Genomic DNA, 21557 nt, shown 5'->3' with positions numbered 1-21557 from the left:
TTTATGAAAAGCATATTTTATCCAGTACACTTGTGCAGCAATACAAATTAAAAAACACATAAAACTACTAAATGGGACCTTACGATTTCACGCCCCCTTCTCCTGACCAGAAATACATAGAGCTTGGTAACAACACATAGGAACGGAAAGAGGGGAGGGTGGGTTGGGGGGGCGGCGAGGGAGGGGGTGTTCTGAGCATTTGCAGCTTCTGGCAGGTTCAAAGGGGGCTGCAAATTCCCAGCACCTTTGAAAATCAGGCAATAAGGCTTTTACCTTATCCATAAATAGTAAACAAAAAAAACCACCAACCATTTTTTTTCCTCCTCTGATTGCATCTGATCTTGCTAATAGACTGCATCAACAAAACATGTAACTATTTAAACAAAACAAAGCAAGCAATGAAAAGTGCCATACTATAAATTACCAATATATTGTTACCCATTTCACTGTTAACTGGTAACTCAATTATTTGTTTAAAAAACCAAAGTCAGTGCTGTAGCAAATCTTTGTTTCCTATAAACAGACGATTATAGCACAAAAAAGCTCACAAAAACAAACAAACAAACAAACAAACTAACAAACAGATACTTATGGTGTTGTAAAAAGTTCAAAAACTTGGCTTGAAAATTGCCTGCCAGAAGTAGCAAAATCCTTTCTGCAGGTTGTTTTAATACCACACAGACCAAGGACAAACATCCAGCAAGTTAGAAACAAAAACAAAAATCCCAACATGTAACAAGGGTAGAAAGTGCTGCATATAAACCCCTGATGCACCAAAGACTATAACCAGAGACCACAGATTATTTTTATATATATATATGTATATATTAATTTAAACTGGAACATTTCCCAGATGTGAAAATAGCCATTTAAAAAATTTCAAACTAGAACACGAAACATATCTGGTACTTCCGATGCATGGGGCTATACATACAGACTCCATGATACAGTATTTCACATAAACGGATTACTATATAACCTCCTTGCTGAGAAGGAGATCCCAAATGCTATTGTAGCAAACCTCCCTCAGCATTAGAGCTGAGCTGAAAACTACTAGACACCACAAAGATGCATCATCTCTCAATAACCTAGCTGAGATTTTTCCATTAAGATGGCTGCAGCGAGCTGCTGAGCGTCTGTCACATGAGGGTTCTTCTTCATAACGATCCGCACAAGATCAGGGGGGAAGATGTTGCAGAGGTTAATGTAAACCTTCTCCCGTGTGTCTTGGTGCCTTGGAGGGTCTTGAGGGATTCCACAGTAAGGTACACGCCAGGTCTGGTCCTGCTGTTCAGGTAAGCTTTGGAAGGCAAACTGCTCATAACACGGCTGTGTGGGGTTACTTGACAAGGAGTAGGTCTGGCGGTAGCCATATGCATCCATACCATAACTCTGCCTATCCCAACTTCCAAGCCCATCTTGGCCAGAATAAGGCTTTCTGTGTCTTAATGGAGAATTATCATATAAACGTGAGTCTGAAATGCTGTCTATTCTTGTGGACACGAGAGCTCTCCCCAGATGCATGGTCTTTGTGTGTGATGAATTCTGAGATGGAGAGTAGTCATTGGGACAACTAGAACGAGCACCAACGGCTGGATGCTGCAGATGCACAGCCATGTATGGAATTGGAGGTTTGTGGTGATGCTTTGGTTCTTCATGACTATAGTTTTGCACTCGTGCAAGAGGCTCGTGGTAGCTCTGCAGGAAAGGCTGAGTGTTAAGGCGGCCATGGGGGTGCATATGTTGGCACTTCAAGTTCTCCTCCAACTGTGGGTCAGGAGAACTCATGTAAGAGCGATCGCTGTAACCCACGTAGGAATCACTACTGCCACAGCTAATGCTCCCTTCACTGCTGCAGTCAGAAGCTACAGAGCTAATCCTATAATCTGTGTCCAAGGAGAAGCGCCTCTCAGGACTACGTGGACCAGATATACTTAGATTTGAATATGCACTCAGCATAGAGTAATAACCTACATCCACAGGAGACTCACATTTTGGATACTGGTCATAAGGCATTGGTGTTCCATGATTTTTGGTTGCCATCATCACTGTAGAATACTGTCCCTGTGGTCTTTGATCCTGAGGTGGGAAGTGAACTCCGGATGGAAGGCCGTTATTTAAAGGTGCAGTACTTTGGGGTTTTGCAGCAGAGGAACTTGGTATGCTAACTAAAGAAGGTACAGACCTGGTTTCCAATTTGTTTTTGGTGGGAAGCTTTTCCTCCAAGTCTTGATAGACTTGAGTCCTTATACTAGGATCCGATTGCCTCTTTGGAGCAGCACGTTTCAGCTCAGAAGTGCCATCAGTTTTAGTGCTACAGGGAACACTATTGCTTTTTACCAGTCCTCCCTCACTCGTAGTTTTGGCAGCTGTGCTTCTAGACATGGCACGAAGTTCATCAGCTACAGATCGCTGAGGCTGATTTCCTCTTTCTGGATGATAGTATTTGCATTTGTGTCCATAGGTACATTTCTTCCCTATTAATACAAACATAAACAGATAAAAAGCCATAATCAACCAAAATCTGTTAATAATCAAACAGAAGAAATGTCCCTAATTTACAGTTTTACTGATGACTGAAAGATCTTGCAAATGGCTTTGTGCAACACAGGGTGAGATCTAAGATCTTCTCTTTGTATTGTGGGAAAAAGAGGCAACGGCAGTGTTCTGCAGCTAGTGCTCTGAGAATGCAGGCCAACGCAACCAGACACATTTTGAGCTGAACATAACACTGTCAGTGTGTCTGTACACACCTGCTGTATTGGGCCAAGGAGATATACAGGCAGAAAATTTAACAGGAAAGTTCCAAGAGTCATAAGACCAGCAGGTCTCAGCTCAGTCAAAATGGTGGTGTGCCCATGGGGATGTTTAGCAGCCAAAGTTCAGACAGATCAGTCAATTTTCTGGAAGAAAATGACATGTCTTATGACCAAACCACATTACAAAAGTGCCTTCTTGAGTCTGCAGAATTTAGGTGCTGTTTTGGATCTATTCCTATGAATGATAATAACTTTGCTCTGTTAGTTCAACAAGTAGACAGAAATGTTCTCTAACTAGCACATGAAAAAAAATCACCTCACTTCCCACCATCAGCTCAGCATTTCAACCATTTCAACCAGGCTAAGACAACAATGTAAAAACTTCTGTTGAAAAGCTTTTATTTTTGGCAGTGTTAATATATAGCAGGACCTTGTCCACAGTCCTGGCAGTGCACAAAACTGACAAGTTAAATCAAATTACCATATGGACACGGCTGCTTCTTATGTTCTGGCACAATAGGCTTCTTCCTAAGGAAATTGTCCAGACTTGGCCCATGGCGGCCAAGAGGATCATCAGGAGGCATAAATCTATAAGGCAAAACAAAAAGTATTAGGGAAGCAAACAAGCCTTTTCATATTCCTCATGCAGTGATCAAGAACCTCATGACTATGTCCTACACCATAGCCTGCCATGCTGACATTTTTAAGTCTGGGTATTTTGAGAGGTGTTTTGAAATGCCACCTTTCTGCTGCAGGTACTACCTGAGAGATGAGTACAAAACCAGGCAACCCTAGTCTGCGTCAGACACCTTTAGTCTAGCTCAACTGACTGCTTTGCGGCAAAAGAGCAGGGCTGCACAAAACCCATTCCTAAATCAAAGTAAAGGCAGCAATACAGGTTTGAAACCCCACAACTTACTCTGAAAAACTGCTGACTGTCCAGGACTCTTGCTCCAGTACCTAAGCACTCAAATCCAAGTGTCTGCTTGGGAGAGTGCAGTGGTAACTGCAGTTGATCTGTATGCCAAGGTAGGAAGACACTACAGATGTATCTAAGCAGACAGTTGAAGTAAAGACCTCCTGAGAGTCATTCCAACATGGGGTTTTCTATGACTCTAGGACTTAGGAGTCTAACCACAAGCACTAAGAAATGCTGGTGCAGTGTATCAGAAGAACTGGAATATTATACCATAGCATGCATTAAATATACATTGGCATACACCAAAAGAGGAAAAAATAGCATAAAAATGTATTGTTATAAAAAAGCCAAGTCAAAAAACAAAGTTTGAGTACTTTTCATCAGAAGAGCCAATCTATGATTCACTATTTCTCCTGTTTTCCTACAGGTACCTAATGATTTGGGTGCAACACAAGAAAGTCATAGAAATCTTCAAACTGTCCTTTTCTCAGTTATTGTACTGGCACAAGATAGAATAACTTACTTGTCATTAACAAATGAATACATCAGCAAGCGTTCATCTATGAACTTCTTCCACTCAGGCTTTTCATTAGCTAGATCCCTGTAGTTATCATTGGAAACAATGATGCCATCTGACTCAAAGGCCAACTTCACTATAAATCGGTCATCATAGCACACCACCCTTCTCCCCTGCACTCGGCGGGACGGTGTGAACACAAGAATCTTCTCCTTTTCTAATTTACGCAAGATTTCCTGATCTACAAGAAATAAGAATTGAAAGTTGAAAAGAAAAATAGGTTTGTTTAATCACCACAGACATCAGATTTGAGGAAGAAACCCAAGCACTTGGGACTAAATATGATCTTAAAGGTCTCTTTCAACTTCGTTGATTCTATGATTCTATGTCTTAAGTGGTTACATTTCAGCAGACAATATCTGATATATGGTATGTGAAGTTACAGTCTGCAGTCAACTGGCAGTATTTAAAAAAAAACCCTCAAAGAAATGAAAACCTCCTGTTGCACACCATTTCTCTCAGACTAACACAGGGGACCTTGTTCATGCTGCTGTGGTTCAAAAGAAACACGATTTATCAAAATACCTGTGAAAAACTTCTCTCACTGAAGGGGTGCTTTTAAACACTAAAGAATGTTTCAGCAAATAGGAGGGCTACACCCAAGTACAGCCAAGGATTTCCTGTTACTGAGCTCCTTAGTAAAGACAGACATCTTCCTTCTCTTTCTGCTACTCTGCAAGAAACATCTTTCGAAATAATTCCAGTACCTCAAGTTGATGGAATTACTCTGCCCACAGTACTCCTGAGAAGGTGTCACTGCTAATACCTACACGGACTAAAAAAAATCTGCATTCTGTACAAGCAAATATTAACAGCATCCCCTAAAAGGGCTCCAATGTCATCTCATAACCAACAGCAAATAAATGTTTTGGGTTGGCTTTTTTCTTTTTTTTTTTTACCTCCAGTAATACTTCAGAATGTGTCTTTCCTGGAATGGTTTACATGTTGATATATAAGGTCTTATCAAATCCAAAGAGTTTTCTCTCTAATCCTGCTAAATAAGCATATTTAACATTTTATGTGGCTCCTTCTTATCCTACACAGTCTGTCAACCACCTATTCAAATGCATTTTCTCCTTCTTTATGTGGAATCTGGAGATCACAAGCAGCTCTGACAGATGGACTCAGAATACTAAGGTGGAACAGAGCTTACCTGTGATAAGAGCATCAGGTCTCGACTGTTCTTTCCTCCATGCTGGCACAAACACAGTAACATCCTTGTGGCCTCTTTCCAAAAACCAGTCTACTGCCAATTTGATTCCTCGACAAGAAAATACTTCTTTGTTCCCGTGGCTGAAACACATATGAAACTTCCTTATTGTATGATTTTGCTTTTCTATGACCATCAATGGAGCACAGCGGAATGCCTTACAGCTGTTCTGTGGTTTCTAAAGGCAGCTGGGAGTCAGTCCCAGCCTTCTCCAAACACTGCCTTCACTTGCAAAAAAAATGGTGTGGGATGCCAAATCTGCCCAGCATTTTTAGCACCTGTACACAGATTCAGTAAGAAAGGAAAAACACAAGTAGGGAGCGTTAAAAATCCTAATAGCCCAACTAAAAGTGGAGGGTCCCTCCCTCCAGAGGGACCTTGACACACTTGTGAGGTGGGCTGATGCCAACCTCATAAAGTTTAACCATGACAAGCGCAAGGTCCTACACCTGGGTCAAAGCAATCCCAGGCACAGCTACAGGTTGGGCAGAGAAGAGATTCAGAGCAGCCCCGCGATAAGGACTTGGGGGTGTTGATCGATGAGAAAATGAACATGAGCCAGCAGTGTGCACTCACAGCCCAGAAAGCCAACTGTATTCTGGGCTGCATCAAAAGGAGCGTGACCAGCAGGTCAAAGGAGGTGATCCTGCCCCTCTGCTCTGCTCTCATCAGACTTCACTTGGAGTATTGTGTGCAGTTCTGATGTCCTTAACATAAAAAGGACATAGAACTGTTGGAACAAGTGCAGAGGAGGGCCATGAGGATGATCAGGGGACTGGAGCACCTCCCGTATGAAGACAGGCTGAGAAAGTTGGGGCTGTTCAGCCTGGAGAAGGCTACATGGAGGCCTCATAGCAGCCTTCCAGTATCTGAAGGGGGCCTACAGGGATGCTGGGGAGGGACTCTTCATTATGGACTGTAGTGATAGGACAAGGTTTCAATGGGTTGAAACTTAAACAGGGGAAGTTTAGATTGGATATTAGGAAGAAATTCTTTACTGTAAGGGTGGTGAGGTACTGGAATGTGTTGCCCAGGGAGGTTGTGAGTGCTCCATCCCTGGTGGTGTTCAAGGCCAGGTTGGACAGAGACTTGAGTGATATGGTTTAGTGTGAGGTGTCCCTGCCCATGGCAGGGGTGTTGGAACTTGATCTTAAGGTCCTTTCCAACCCTAACTATTCTATGATTCTATGAAAACTATATGGTGTAACAGGCATCATGAAGACTCAATGAGGGAAAACAGGAGGCCTGAAATACCAACATGGAAGAGTGCAATGTGTTTAGGAAATGCCAGCAGATGAGTATTGAGCACCAGAGTGCTCAGCAGGGGAGGAGACAGCAAATCCCCGCTACAGGAGTTCCTTGAGGTCCCATCCAAACAATGAAAGAGAGGGAAGGTCTGAAAGCCCAAGGGGATGGCAGGCACTCTGCAGGACAGATTAGGCAGACTGGAGAGACTGTCCAAAATCAACACAACAAAACTAAGAATATGCTTAGTACTGTGCTTCAGAAGGACAAATTAACTGTGTATTAAAAATGCCATGGAGAGGCAGTTAAGCAAAATCTGATCAGACATAAGCAAAACAAAAGATGTGCATCTGTTGTGCAATAACTGTCTGAGGTAAGGCAAGAGACGCAATTATGTCATTTTCTAAAGGCAGATGAGTCCTCAGCCAACTTCTACAGCCAGTTTCGGCCATGACTTATTACAGGAGACACAGATGAACTGGAAAGAATCCAAAAGAAAGTAAAATGAGACCTATGGGTCTCTATGGGACTGAAGGTAGTGCATTTAGTTAATCTGGAGAGAAAAGACAGCCTGTGGAGGAACAAAACAATCTACAGAAGACAATTAAAATAGAGTACAGTGATCAACCATTGGGTGTCTATGGAAAAGTTCTGGTAGCAGTAGGTTGAAGGGCAGATTCTGTGAGAAGAGGGGCTGTCCCACACCAGGTACACCCAGCTCTAGCTGGGTCCACAACAGAGAAGAAGGCAATGAGGACCACCAGGGCTAGAGGAAGAGCAGGTACACCCCCCGAGAGACTTGCAGCCTGTGGACAACAGTGAAAGTGCAAGAAAGAAGGAGCAGCAGAGAAAAACTATGACATCCCAACCCCAACTGTGCACCACTCAGTGTCCCTCTGAAGGGACTGAGCATCATCTGCAGCTATGACAAGGTGCGGGAGAGGTGTCTGGAGTGAGACTGTGATGAGGAAGTGGTGAGGAAGGGTGTTTGCAGTGCAGTGAGCCTGGGAAAAAATGTTTTTCACCCCCTTAAGTATTTTAATGTTTGTCTTGTCTTGTTTCCCAAAACCTGAATCAGTAATTTAATACTTATGTTAACTGGCTATAAATTAAATTCCCCAAGCAGAGTCTGCTCAGCATGCAACAGTCCTTGGTGAATGATTTCCCTGCTGCTGTTTTGACCTATGAGTTTCCTTACTCATGTTCCTCCGGTTTTCTCCCTTGTTCTGCTGGTGCGGGAGCAGCAGCCAACCCACCATAGTCACACCAGGTAAGGCCAGAAAAGCCCTTGAGCTAGACTAAGGAACAATCAAGATGTACATTACATAAAGCTTTCTATGTGATCAAGGGGACAAGTCTGCCTATGGATTTTAGGATCTCCTCAATGGACACTTTGTAGAAGAAATCAGCTGGCTCCTCTGGGGCCAGCCTGGGCTCCCCATGCACAGGAGAAGACAAGCAGCTTCGTGAGGTTTCTCACAGCTCTGTGTAGCAGAAGAAACACATAAGCATTGCAGGAAGCTGCTATCTTTCAGTTGGCTAGCTTGTTGTGTATAGCAGGTATGCCACAATGTGCTTTCCAGAAAGGTAAAAGACAACTCCATCAGGAGTGATTTGTAAACAGGACAGTATGATGACGGATAGCCACAGGGATCCTAAAAGTTCCTCCTATTTGCATGTTTTGAGGTAAATAAAAACACCAGAAAGTTATTTGAAAACGTTTTCTGTTTTGTTGTTTTGTTTTTTTTCAGTAGGACCATTCTAAAGTACCTACTTCCAGCTTTCTAAAGTACATCTCTGCTCTGTGTTCCTTGATACTTTGATACACCTTGAGTAATTGTGCTATGGATGAAGTGCCAAAGTGAGAAAACATTTAAAACAATGTTCAGATTCCCTCTGTGAAGGAGGTGGCATGAACCTGTGTCCAGGGTGGAGAATGAGTCATGGCTAACACCTCTCACGAAGTATCATTCTCAGCAGAGGCTGTGCTGAAGGCCCCAAACAAAAGAGAAAAAAAAAACAAACCCAAACCAAACCATAAAAAAACAAACAAAAAAGAGGGGAAAAAAAAAAAGAGGCCACTACCATTATCTGGATTTAAGTGAGGAGGAAGTGTGCTACCTTCTCTTCTACTGATCCTGGGGCTTGGACCTGGAAACATATATTAAGATACTATAATCATTGCTGGATATAATAGTTTGTACATTTAGGCTGGCACAAGGTAATCCAAGGATAGTTTCAGTCCATCTTCTAGGAACACTGTAAGGAGCATGACATCTATGCATCTCACTATCCTGTTTAGCTATGGTTACAGATCTCTGCAGTAACACATTCTGTTTTCAGCCAACACACCATTACATTGTAATGACACTGTAGTAATAAAACACATAGCAATTTTCTATTAGGCATTGTTTCATACTAGCCAATTATTTCTGTTCTTGCTTGCCTGAAAGAGTAGCTCCTTTGTGTATTTCATAGCTTTCTAAAAGCAAAAAATAAAACCACATACAGATAACGTCACATGGGCATAGATGGACTGAGCACACCTTGAGAAGGATTTGGGGGTGCTGGTTAAGGAGAAGCTCAACATGAGCTGGCAGTGCTGGGCTGCATCAAAAGGAGTGTGACCAGCAGATTTAGGGAGTGCTCTCCAGAAGGGGAGAGATTCTCGACTTCTTCTCTGCTCTCCTGAAACCTCACCTGCAGTACTGTGTTCAGCTCTGCGGCCTTCAACACAGGAAGTATGTGGACCTGTTGGAGCAAGTCCAGGGGAGACCAAGTATCATCAGAGGGCTGGAGCACCTCTCCTGTGGAGACAGGCTGAGGGAGTTGGGCTTATTCAGCCTGCAGAAGAGAATTCTCCAGGGAGACCTTAGAGCATCTGCCAGTGCCTAAAGGAAGCCTACAAGAAAACTGGAGAGGGACTTTTTCCAAAAGCATGTAGGGACAGGACAAGGAGGAACGGCTTTAAACTGAAACAGAGTAGATTTAGAGTAGCCATTAGAAAGAAATTCTTCACTGTGAGGGTGCTGAAGCACTGGCACAGGCTGCACAGAGAAGTTGTGGCTGCCCCATCCCTGGCAGTGTTTGAGGCCAGGTTGGATGGGGCTTGGAGCAACCTGGTCTAGTGGAAGGTGTCCCTGCCCATGGCAGGGGGTTGGAACTCGATGAGCTTTAAGGTCCTTCCCAATCGAAACCATTCTATAGTTCTAGGATTTAAAATGCACACACACGTATGCACAGAAAAAACAGCTAACAGTATTTCCAGCTATGGCAAGCCTAACTACATCTTCCTGAGACAACACAGAATCAGGACACTCGGTGCACATTCAGTACTCAGTGGGCAGCCATACCGCCTCCTTTGCAAGTCTGATACAAGAAGTTACTGTTCGTGCTATCCGCTGGTCATGTGCAACCATAATCATACTGCAATCCATTTTAAAACAGCTGGGAAGGGCTTGTTCCAGCTACTAAATTCCAGTGAAATCACTGTACTGTTATTACTCTAAACAATCTCCATGGTTTCAAATGGAGAAAACCACTTTTCACTCCTGACAGCAAACAAGTATTTTGTTAGACCACATTAAAAACAGTATTTGTCTTCCTGTAAGTATGAGAAATTACTTCAGGAATGAAATCTGGGCCTCTCTGAAGGAAATGGCCATTCTATTGCTTTCCACCATGAGGCTGGAATTCAAGCCACACTTTTAAAGGTGGAGGGAGGATCAGGCAGTTCCCCTGCCTAATACAGACTATTGTAATTCTTTCATCCAGAACATAAGTTTTATATATACTTAAACTTCAAGGACATTTAAACTGTACAAAACAGACATGGGGAATGTGTTACAATCCATACATTTTTTTCTGCATTGCTGAGCAAATGGATTTATAGCTTGTATAAATCTTCACTTTTCTACTCCTTTTCAGACACAACTGAGCTGGTATCTGGGTGGATATAAATTCCAAGAAATGTAAATGATTGGTGAGAAAGTCTGTGAAGAAGATGTGCAATTAGAATTTGTTCTTTTCTTCCATATTGTTGTCATGCAGATCTGATGCTCTCCTTTTTGTGATCTCTGTGCTTCATCAGCTTTATGATACATCATATGGTGAAAAGACTTAAATCATGCTGCTGCTTCTGACTTTTTTCCTTTTTTCCTTCTGAATAGTTGTAAAAAAGAGGAGAAATGTTTGTTTGTTTGTTTTTTGTCAAGACACTTTCTTTCAAAAATCTCTTCCCAATTATTAGATGTATGTGAAAGCTCAGATCAGTCAGGATGACAGCTGCAGTCCTGGTGCATATAGCTTTAGTTCTGCTTGCTGACTGTGTTTAGCCTACCACTCTTAGTTTAAAAAAGATAAAGTACGTTACTTAAGGTTTATCTACTTCTCTTTCATATCATGCATGAATGATTCTTTTTATCACTAGTTTTATATTTGGCCTGTTGATAGATGTGGTTTTATTTCTGGATTAAAAAAAAAACCCAACCAAAAACAAAATAACCAAACAAAACCCAACACTTCCTGAACAAAAATCTGTAATTTTCTAGGATAGGAGAGATAGTAGAAAGTGGTATTACATCTGATAAGAACATGTTCATTTTCTCTGTTACCCTCCTAGCCCCCAAAGCTAGATTATCAATTGACTGTCTTGAAAAGAGTTGAGGTATACACTCTTAAACACTGACTACTAACAATAGTGGCAAGACTTAAGGTGTGCTCTAATGCAATATCCAAATTAACATGGAGCCCTCAGATTTGAAAGCTACAGAAAACACACACATTAATGGTAAGAAACATTAGAGATGAGGTCTACAATAATGTCTGCTGAATACACATACAGGTTTTTACACAACTGGAACGTGTACACATCAATGTACTTCCCATGTAAAAGCATACTGATTAAAAGCAAGAACAAAACTAAAACACAGATCTGCCTGGCAAATTTAGAGTTAGCAAATAATTTTCTTCTATCATGTCATAGGAGGAAAACAGTGCTCAGTCCATAGCATACAGATAAGAATTTCCAATCTATATCATATTAGTGACTCATTAGCCTGGCAGTGTGGTTTTGCCACTAGCCTAATCCCCTTTTTATATTCTTTCTTTTTTTTAAGCTCTAATTTCCAAATCACAGAAATAATTTGTCCCAAAGCATTTCTCAGAAACCCAGCCTCTCATCAGTCCTGAATTAGTCCCTTACATATTTTTTGGCTGACACAAAGTGAATGCAAAAAGTTCCCGAATGTTTGAGCTGTTGTTTTGGTTTGGGTTTGGTTTATTTTTCTATTAGCCCATGATAAATTATACCAATGCTTCAAAGTCTTTGAAGGAAAAAAAGTGTTGGAAGCTGTAACATCTTTCAAAACATCTTTTGTCTGTAGGGATTCCAGTGTCAGGGCACTATGGAGTATGGCGAGTGTGGTTGCCAGCTGGACACGCATGCAGGTGTCTGGCTGAGCAAAAGTCATGCACTCAGCAGTCAGAGGTCAAAAGAGGCAAAGACCAGTTACACTCAAAGCTGCCAGTGACAAGCTCCTATCCACATGATCATTACTTGTTGGAAAAATACTTTTATCTATTCCTTGAAGTGACTTCTCAAAATAACCTAAGAGACTAGACAACCAGTGCCACTGGAAGATGAATTTCTGTATCAAGGTATCAAGATAAATGGTGTCTACTGAGCTCAGCAACACACAATCTGAGAAGTTAATGCAGCTCAATTGCTAGTTTGTTAAAATACATACACAATTAAACTGCCATATGAAAACTACATATGGCATAGATAAGACAATCAAACCATCCTTTGGTTGACACAATTTGCAGTTGTGGAAAAATTTCTACGTAGACAGGGCATCAGCAAACATTTTACTATGGCCAAATGACGTGCTTCATGGTTAACACAAAGGGACAAGATTCAGTTGCCTGAACAGAGACATCTTAATGCCCACTAGGCACCTTTGGGGATCTCACACTTCCTGCAGCTGAATGCCACTCCTGAATGGCACTGTGGTCCCTGTCACATCTGGGAGGCTTGGGTGGATGCTTGATGCCATCAAGCACCCAGAACATCCATAGCTGAAAGGTTGTCAGGCATGAAAGCTCTAAAAAGACTAAGATACCTGTCTTGAGTGGGAGTGCATTAAAATTAAAACCAACCTCCCCAAATCAGCACAATTCCTCTCACAAGTAAGAATTAAGTATGCAATGGTTATCTTCTACTGCATTTTCCCTTGTGCAATGAAACACCATCAAGCACCATTTAAATATACAGCCCAAGGTTTTCCAAAAGGTGATACTGAAGTGCACCACCTCCATGGCCTGGGAACCCTAAGGGTGAAGTCTTCAGAAGAATCTATTAGCCCAGAACAAGATTAATTGATTTCAACCTGCAAACCCAGATAGCAAATGATCAAAATAATTCAGTCCTTTTGCCTACATAATTCTGAAAGTGGTTGTCTAAAAATTGTAATACAGCTAGTAAAGTATCCAATTATTTGCTTATCAGCATTATCTTCATGCTGTGCTCTCTGTAAGCACAACACACTTCAGCCCATATGTTTTCAGCAAAGTTTTATATATATTTATGTAAAATTTGGAACTTTTTTTTTGTTGTTAGTGAAGTCTAAAGGCACCCGAGGTAGCCAAGGAAAACTAACAAATATGGAACAAAAGCAAATTAATACGATAGTTAAAAGCTTTCCCATTGCCTTTGCACTAAAAACTCTGTTCCTTACTTCTTGGTGACAAAAGCCTAACTTTGATTCCAACAAAGTATCACAGGAATAAACAAATTTTAGGCCATTTTCAGCATCTCAACCTTCTCCTTGAAAACGACAAGCAAAGGAAAAGGACTGTGCAAATACACTGCAGTGTATTTCTCTCGTTAGAAGGATCTCCCTCAGCCTCAGCAGTAAAGGGAAGTCTTAAAATGAAGGGGCAAAAGAAAACCTCCAAACTTTGTTTCTGCTGCCTTGTAGAGAAAACAGGACCTTCTCCCCTCTACTCCAGACTTCAGAAGCTCAGCTGAAGAAGCTGGTTGTATATGAAGAGCAAGTCCAAGAACACACTGGAAGACAGATGTAGCTGACGATCTGCCCGTGCTAGATGGAAAAAGATCACCATCTTCTGCTTACCTCAGTTATGTAAAGAGAAAATTTAGAGTAACTTATGTCTCACACACAGGGATACAGAACTACTGTTGACTGAAATGTGTTACCTGTGTAGTATCAATGTTGCGCAGCTTACACTAAACAAAGATCCTATGTGCATTTTAATGTCAATGAACAAACGCCTTTCTTACTCATACGAACTAAGGTTCTAAGTGAAGATTTTGCATTACAACATCATCATCTACATTCAAAGAAACCCCACCTAATGACGCAGGGTTAGAGCTACACAGTTCTCTGGAAAGTTGACAGGTACAGCACGATGGAAACCAGGGACCTACCCTAGTCCAGCCTCCCTCAGCTGTGGGAAGTGTCCATCAAGAGCTCCACAGCTGCTCCAGGGGATTTGCTGTCCAGCTCTGATCTTAGGTTTCCATACACAGAAAAATCAGTCTCATCTGTACGAGTATTCTAACAAAAGACTGTGTGTGCATTAGGCTTAAATGTGTAGACATCTTTCCTCTTCTGGAAAGGGATTAAGTCAACACCATGAAAGCTAAAATAATGAAAGAACAAGACTGGATCTGAAGTATCCCATAGAAGTTAAATAGCAATTCTTCAAGTCATAGCCTGCAAAAGTCACCTTTCTGATATTCAGCTGAAAGGTGGCTTTTGCTTTGTTTAACCACTTTAATCAATTCATGTTCTTCTGCTAATATTGGAGCTTTAAAGCAGAAATATATAAGATGCACCTAATCAGATGTTTCCAGTTTAAGGTATGAATGACAAACAATGCTACCTCAGCATATATGAAGAGCTGTCTAAGCATTACCAAAAGGCAGATAAATAGAGAGGGTGTGTGTGTGTGGTGGTGGTGTGGTTTGTTTTTTTGGTTTTGTTTTCTTTGTTTCCTTTTGGGTGGGGGAAGTTGTTTGGGTTTTTTGGGTGGATTTTCTTTTGTTTTTGTTGTTTTGTTTTTTTTTAAAACTACAGTTTGCTAAAGCACCTTGTCTGGAACAGGAGCAGTCACCAGACTAGACCAGCACAAATGCCAGCTCTAGCTGGCCAGAGTAAGTTATTTTGACCCAAGCCTTGTTCTGTGCTGCTCTCAAGGACACCACAAATCCACTCATGATGCAATCAAATATGAACATCCAGTCACATAATCTGCACATCCCTGCTCCCTTGTGTCACACCTAGCTGTTCTTCCACCCACAAAAACACTGTTTCATTTACAAGTCTAATAGAAAAATAATCCTTTCAGATACCCCCCCTTCTGAATTAGGAAGCTGGATCAACTCATTTTGCAGCCACGCTGTTACTAGATAAAATGCAGGTAAGAAAGCATCCCTGGCAGCGAGACAGAGGTAAGGTGGAAAGTAAGTCACTCTGCATCACTCATTAGATGCTTTGTGAAACTGCATCCTTGATTAGTCATGTAATGGAGAGACAGGGCAGCATGAAGTGTTTTATCCTTCCAGAAGACAGCTGTCTCATGCTACTTGTATTATTTGACACCAGTCACCTCAACCTTCTCCACAAAACTTACTCCCCTCCCCCTTTATTAAAGGAAAAACAGCAGTTCTTATCTAGAATAATTATAATAATAAATGGTATCAAGTATGTGTATTACAACAAGGGAGTAAGAATATAGATCACAGTCTATGCATTTCTGTGAGAACATACAAGGCATCTCCCCAGAATCTCTCTTGAGAAACTATGTACAGTCTTGCTTAGGGCACAAGCTCATTTCCCTTTAGCAACTCCAAAGCGAACTCATTGGCCACTGCTTAGAAACGCAAAGAGGGAAGACAGGAATAGACTGACAATTTATAGGTTAGTAACTCATACCAGGAGCCACAACATTTTGCAGAAAATTGAACAAGGTTGTCTGAACTGCAGGTAAATTCCTCTATCTGCCCCCCTGCTTTGAACATTGTTGTTCTGCATGTAAAAGCTGAAATCTTTCCTTTTTAGGTATTTAAAAAGCTTATTTACTATTACCTATTTTCTTTAAAGAGAAAGGCCAGATCCTGTTGGTAAACAACTGGTTGCACAGCTGGTGTCAGCAACAGGGACTTGTCTCTTACAAACATGGGACTGGCTTTATCAGTCATTATCAAGGACTGATTTCTAGGAAAAGGTGGGATTCACTTCACCAAGCCCAACAAAAACGTCTTCATCAACCAGCTGACCAAACACAGAGCTAAAGTACCTTTGCCAATAGCCCGGCCAAGACAGCAAGGCATAAGCAATTCAGGAAGTTTATGGAATGTACTGATGGTAACTTAAGATGTGTGACTGAGGACCCAACAAGGGAACCTTCTAGGCCTCATACTTACAAACAAGGAAGAGCTGGGCAGAGATGTGAAGGTCAGGAGCAGCCCTGGCTGCAGTGACCATGACTGGTGAAATTCAGGATCCTGTGAAGAAAGAGCAGGGCAAAAAGTGGGATCGCAACCCCAGACTTCAGGAGAGCAGACTTTGGTCTGGAGATTCCCATGTGATATGACTCTGGAGACAAAAGCAGCAAAGGAGGGCCGGTTGATTTTCAAGGATCACCTCCACCAAGCTCAAGATTAGTCCATCCTGATGTGCAGGAAGCTGGGCAAAAGCAACAAGACAAGACTGTCCCTCAGCAAAGGTTATGGAGCACTAAACTGGGACATTCCCAAGCTGCTGGGCCCTAATGGGGTGCACTCAAAGAGTGTTGAGGGAGTCTGCTAATGACACTGCATGGCCACTCTTGTGGGGGTGTTTCTAACGACTAGAAGAGAGTAAACATCCCTTCTACCTCCAAGGAGGGCAAGAAGAATTAACTCAGGGAACTACAGGCTGGTCAAACTCACTTTGATTCCTGCTAATGCTCCTGGAAGCCCTTTCCTAATACATTATGTAGATTGGGTGGAGGTGATTTTGAACAGCCAACATGAATTTATGAAGGAAAAATACACCTGACCAACCTGATAGCCTTCTATGGTGAGATGGCTGGCTCTGTGGATTAGGAGAGCAGTGGATGCTGTTTTTACTGTGGCTTTAACAAAGCTTTTGACACTCTCTTGTAACATCCTCACTGACAAACTAACAAAGTGAGGGCAAGGTAAGGGGACAGGGAGGCAGACTGAAATCCGGCTGACCTGCTGCACTTAGAGGGTTATGATTAGAGCCTAAAGCCCAAGTGGAAGACAGCATTGGTGTACCCAGGGACTGATTCTGGGACAAATATTGCTTAACATCTTCGTTAATGACCTAGATAATAGAACAGAGTGCACCCTCAGCAAGATTGCAGAGGATGAGTAACCAGGAAGGGCAATACACCAGATGAGTGTTCTGCCATTCAGAGGAACCCTGGCAGGGTGGAAAAATAGCACAGCAGGTACCTCAGGAAGTTCAACAGAAGGAAATGCCAACCTTGCACCTAGGAAGGACTAACACCACACATCAGCACAGGTTGAGGGCCAACCAACTGGAAAGCACCTCTGCAGAGAAGGACCTTGGGGTTCTGCTGAACACCAGTGACTATGAATCAGCAGTGTGCATTTTCAGCACAGAAGACCAACAGCCTCCTGGGATTAGGAAAAGTGTTGCCAACAGATCACGGGAGGTGATCCATCCCCCTGCTCAGCCTTGGTGAGACACCTGGAATGCCAGGTTGAGTTCTGGGATCCCTAGTATAAAACAGGCATGGACAATACTGGAGACAAGTGAAGGACAATGAAGTTAAGCAAGGGTCTGGAGCACTATGTCTCGTCTATGCAGGGAACTGGACTAGAAGATCTCCAGAGGTCCCTTCCAAACTGAATGATTCTGTGATTAAATTTGGTAGAAGACATGTTAATTTGATTCTTGGACACAGAAAGACTGCTGTATTAATAGATCTAATCCGTTTTAAGGCCCTGTAGCATGCATAACTTGCATTCATATTTGGCTCATTTTATGTAGGTGGTCAAGAAAGCAAAGTGAACATAGGAAGACAGGTCCTGAATATTTATGCTAATACTGAATAAATATTAAGGAAAAGTGACTGATCTGGAGCTACTTCTGGAATGTGTTCAGTGCAGCTTGTGGAAGAAGTTGAACCTAAGTTTACTCACAAAGTCTGAGCTCTGCTAACTAGCTAACATTTACACAACTGTTTTGGATTTATATGTCAAATACAATCTACACCCATTTCAGAGTCTCTGGATAAATTCTTGGTTGAGTACCAAAACAGTGTTTGTTCAACTGGACATACTTCCTCGCCAGCTCAAATTGAACAAGATCAGGAACAACACATCAGGTAGAAAGAATTCTCAGGAATACCGATTTACGAAGAAGTAATATGCTTGCTTCATTGGCTAACACATCTACTTAAATAAACAAAACCAATAATACTGGCACAAATTAAAGCTGTATTTAAATTTAATTTGAAAAAGCCTCATTTAAAGGTAATTGACTTGATTATGAAATAAGAAACTCTGGGCCTTTAGCCCAGAAATGAACTTATATTAACTAAGCTAATGAAAACCACATCAAGACTAAAATTTACCTTCTAAACCACGGTGCTAGTAATCAGATATTCCTTATGAGTTACCCAATTAGTTACTAATCAATTTGTCATTTAATCATTCCTATAGCCATAAAAAAAACCCATCTCAGTATGCCTCTCTGCCATTTCCTTCTCTCTCTAATCACCTATGAAGCACGAATCTCCCGCCTTCCCACAGACAAGTTTCTTGCTATGCACCTACATGACTGGCATCAGGATGGGTGAATGCTGGAGGAAAATGTGTTATCTGTGGGCATGTAAATGGAAATCTAAAATATAGCAATTTCAGGAATTAATGGCAATAAAATCTAACTCCAAATCTGATAACCAAGACCAATTTTTACAGACAGATCAGTTATTGTAAGCCTACTAAGGAGAAGTATCCCTTACGCCACTTAATTCTAAATCACTCTTTTAAGGAATCTTAAGATTTGTTTTAACCTCTGGTATGCAACTGGATACAGCAATTGCCCATAGCAGTGGTGCTTATAAAAAATTAAGCAAGTAATAGACTAGCAGCAGGAAGGAAAGATTTGATAGCTGCCTACAAAGGGACAATGGCATTAACCTATGGTTGTTCTAAGTGCAAGTATAAATCTAACTGCAAGTATAAGTTACTGGACTCTTGCAGACCTCTAGCCTGATTACAAGATAGGCATACTGTGTTGTCAACAAAGACACTTGTGAGAGAGGTAACTATACCATTCAGCACTTGAATGGGACAAGATCATTCTGCTTCCATTTAAATATAAAAGCAAAAGCTTAATGGTCACATACCTCATTGCAACATTGCTGCCATCAATAACTATTGGCCTCAGGTTGTCACCATCTTCTGTCACATCCTCCTGCAATGGAGACTCTGACCTCTGAGACTCTATGGAAGACGCTTCACGCATTACACTAGTGTTAGCATTAGTTACAGTCTGATCAGTCTCAGTTTTATTCCCAAGTTTGACAAGTTCTCCCAAAATATCATTTATTAAAGCATCAGTACCAAGTTTATTTAGTACAAGTTGAACCTGCTCTTCAGAGTAACCCAACTTAAGTGCAAACTCCAGTTTGGTTTGATATTCTTTGACCACATCAGGGGTCTTTTTGACTTCCTTAGGTACTATCTGAGCCTCTTCTATCCTAAAGTCTTGCAAGATTTCATTTCTTTTTAGTATATGAGGCTCTAGGCAAGGAGATCGGCACACCAGTCGGTGAGTCTTAGGCAATAAATGTGATTCTGATGCAGAATTATTCAGTCTCTCTGAATCATTATCAGAATTTGTGCTTTCTTCAGAGTCACAGCTGGAACTTCCAAAAGTTTCTTCAGATGCCTCCTTGTCCACATCTTCTTTCCTAGAATTAACCTTATCCATCGTCGGCTTCTCCACCATTGACCAAGGTACAATTGCATTTATTTGTGTGCCAGTGTTCCCCACATAAAGGTGGCCTAAGTCATGCCCCAGATGATCCTTCAAGCCCATGAAGCTGCCGCATGTACTTGACTCCACTTTGCTGTTTTTCTTGTATTCCTGAATATAAAGTGTTCCGTATTCCTAAAGAGAGAACAAAAACATCACAACTGGTTACTCATAATGCTTGTTTTCTGTTTTGTTGCTGATTCCTCAGAACTGCATTTATTCCCTTCCAGCAGAGAAATACGGCTTTTTTTTGCAAAAAAACTTTTCTTAAGGAGCATCCATAGCTAAAAGGATAAAAAACTGATCATTTTTTTCTGTGTGTATCAAATGCTTTTACTTAAACATTTCTACAAATGGATTTATGAAAGAATAGGAAACCAAAGACTGCAAGTTTACCTACTGTAATGCAGACAGAAGCATGTCACAGCTTAGAGGAACTGAGATATTTCTTCTACCTTAAGACAGTATTGCAAAAATAAATTAAAAAAAAAGAAAAAAATTCAACTCTAAAATATAGGTACTGTAAAACCATTTTAAACTAAACACCAACTCTGTTGAACAGAGAAGAATAAGCATAGTACTAGATCAGCTGGCTTATCAGGCAAACATAAGACATTATAACACATAAAATGAATTAGTAACAGAAAACATGATTAAATTAAAACTTATTAGCCCTACAAGACACTATCAGTTCAACTGAATACACTCAAAACTATCTCTGAATTCCTTATAAAGTCGCAATTAAGTCAAGAAAGACTAATTGCACTCAACAGAGCACTGCATTAGTAACACACACAGCACTTAAGAGACATGGATTGATCTAATGGCAAATAAAGCCAATGGAAGTCTTTGCACTGATTTTAACAGACCATTTGTCAAGCCAACAAGGCAACAAAATTAAAAGCTGATTTAAACTCTTGGACTAGACTTGTGCAAGCTTTTTGCTGAATCAAAACTATATATAGGTAGAAGCCATGTAGGAAGAACAGAAGAAGAAAAGTTGCCATTTTTTGAATTTCAAACACTTGCCATGTCAGTTCTTCTGGAGGAACTCTGCATAACAGTAGTTATATACAGAAGTACCCATTTAATGACAAGGATTACTTCCACAACTTACATTTAAAGGCAGATTGCTACTTCTTCCCCTTTTGTTCTTTTAAACAGGGATCTTTGCTAACTGCTTCAACAAAGAAAGTAATAAAAGATAAATGATTTCTCATAGATAAAAATGGACCATATAGACCAAATGTACTGCAAGGTTACCAAGAAAATGAAGAATTTACATTAAGGGAAAACTGCGGAACAAAGAGTTCTTTTACACCTCATCTTGCAAGGCAGAATATTAAAGTAAGATACAGAGTCAAAGGACTTCACTTGAACTTGACAGATACATTACAGACACAAATTTCATCAAGGACGACAGACCAAGAAAAAATACTGTGTCAAACAGAATCTCTTGATCTATAATATCAAATAACAGGTATGTCTCAGGAACAGCCAATATCTGTCAGCAAGTTCATTAACCCTCCCATCCCCTTTATGTTAGCATGTAAGAATGACCCAGTATTTTTAAAATACAGTGTACTTTCCTCTTCTTGGAATAAGATCTGAGAGTGCACACACAAGAAATTAATCCAGGGGCAAGACCAGAGAGAATCAAGAAAAAAAAAAAAAAAACAACCAGTCTGTGGTTCAGTAAAAGCAGACTTCATTGGCACTGACTGCTGAGATACACTGCTGTGGTGGAGCATTTTAGCTATGTGGCACAAAAAATTTACTTTACCTAAGCTTTTCTAGTTCA

The 21557-nt window shown here is 41.1% G+C and overlaps 1 protein-coding gene across 1 annotated transcript in view; it reads right to left on the bottom strand.

Moving 5' to 3' along the window:
- Positions 1 to 242: 242 nt before the first annotated feature.
- Positions 243 to 21557, bottom strand: part of ZC3H12C (zinc finger CCCH-type containing 12C) — a 41417-nt gene continuing 20102 nt past the window's right edge. The window contains exons 2-6 of the mRNA XM_034074428.1: positions 19125 to 19891; positions 5409 to 5548; positions 4202 to 4436; positions 3241 to 3347; positions 243 to 2477 (exon numbers count right to left, since the gene is read on the bottom strand). Coding sequence (XP_033930319.1) covers positions 1081 to 2477; positions 3241 to 3347; positions 4202 to 4436; positions 5409 to 5548; positions 19125 to 19819 — 2574 coding nt within the window. The 5' untranslated portion in view covers positions 19820 to 19891 and the 3' untranslated portion in view covers positions 243 to 1080. The remainder of the gene's footprint in view (positions 2478 to 3240; positions 3348 to 4201; positions 4437 to 5408; positions 5549 to 19124; positions 19892 to 21557) is intronic.

Source organism: Melopsittacus undulatus, chromosome 2 (assembly GCF_012275295.1).
Source record: "Melopsittacus undulatus isolate bMelUnd1 chromosome 2, bMelUnd1.mat.Z, whole genome shotgun sequence".
In the NCBI taxonomy this organism is placed as follows: Eukaryota; Metazoa; Chordata; class Aves; order Psittaciformes; family Psittaculidae; genus Melopsittacus; species Melopsittacus undulatus.
Note: the sequence above shows the minus strand (reverse complement) of the source record. Positions and strands in the feature narration are given on the sequence as shown.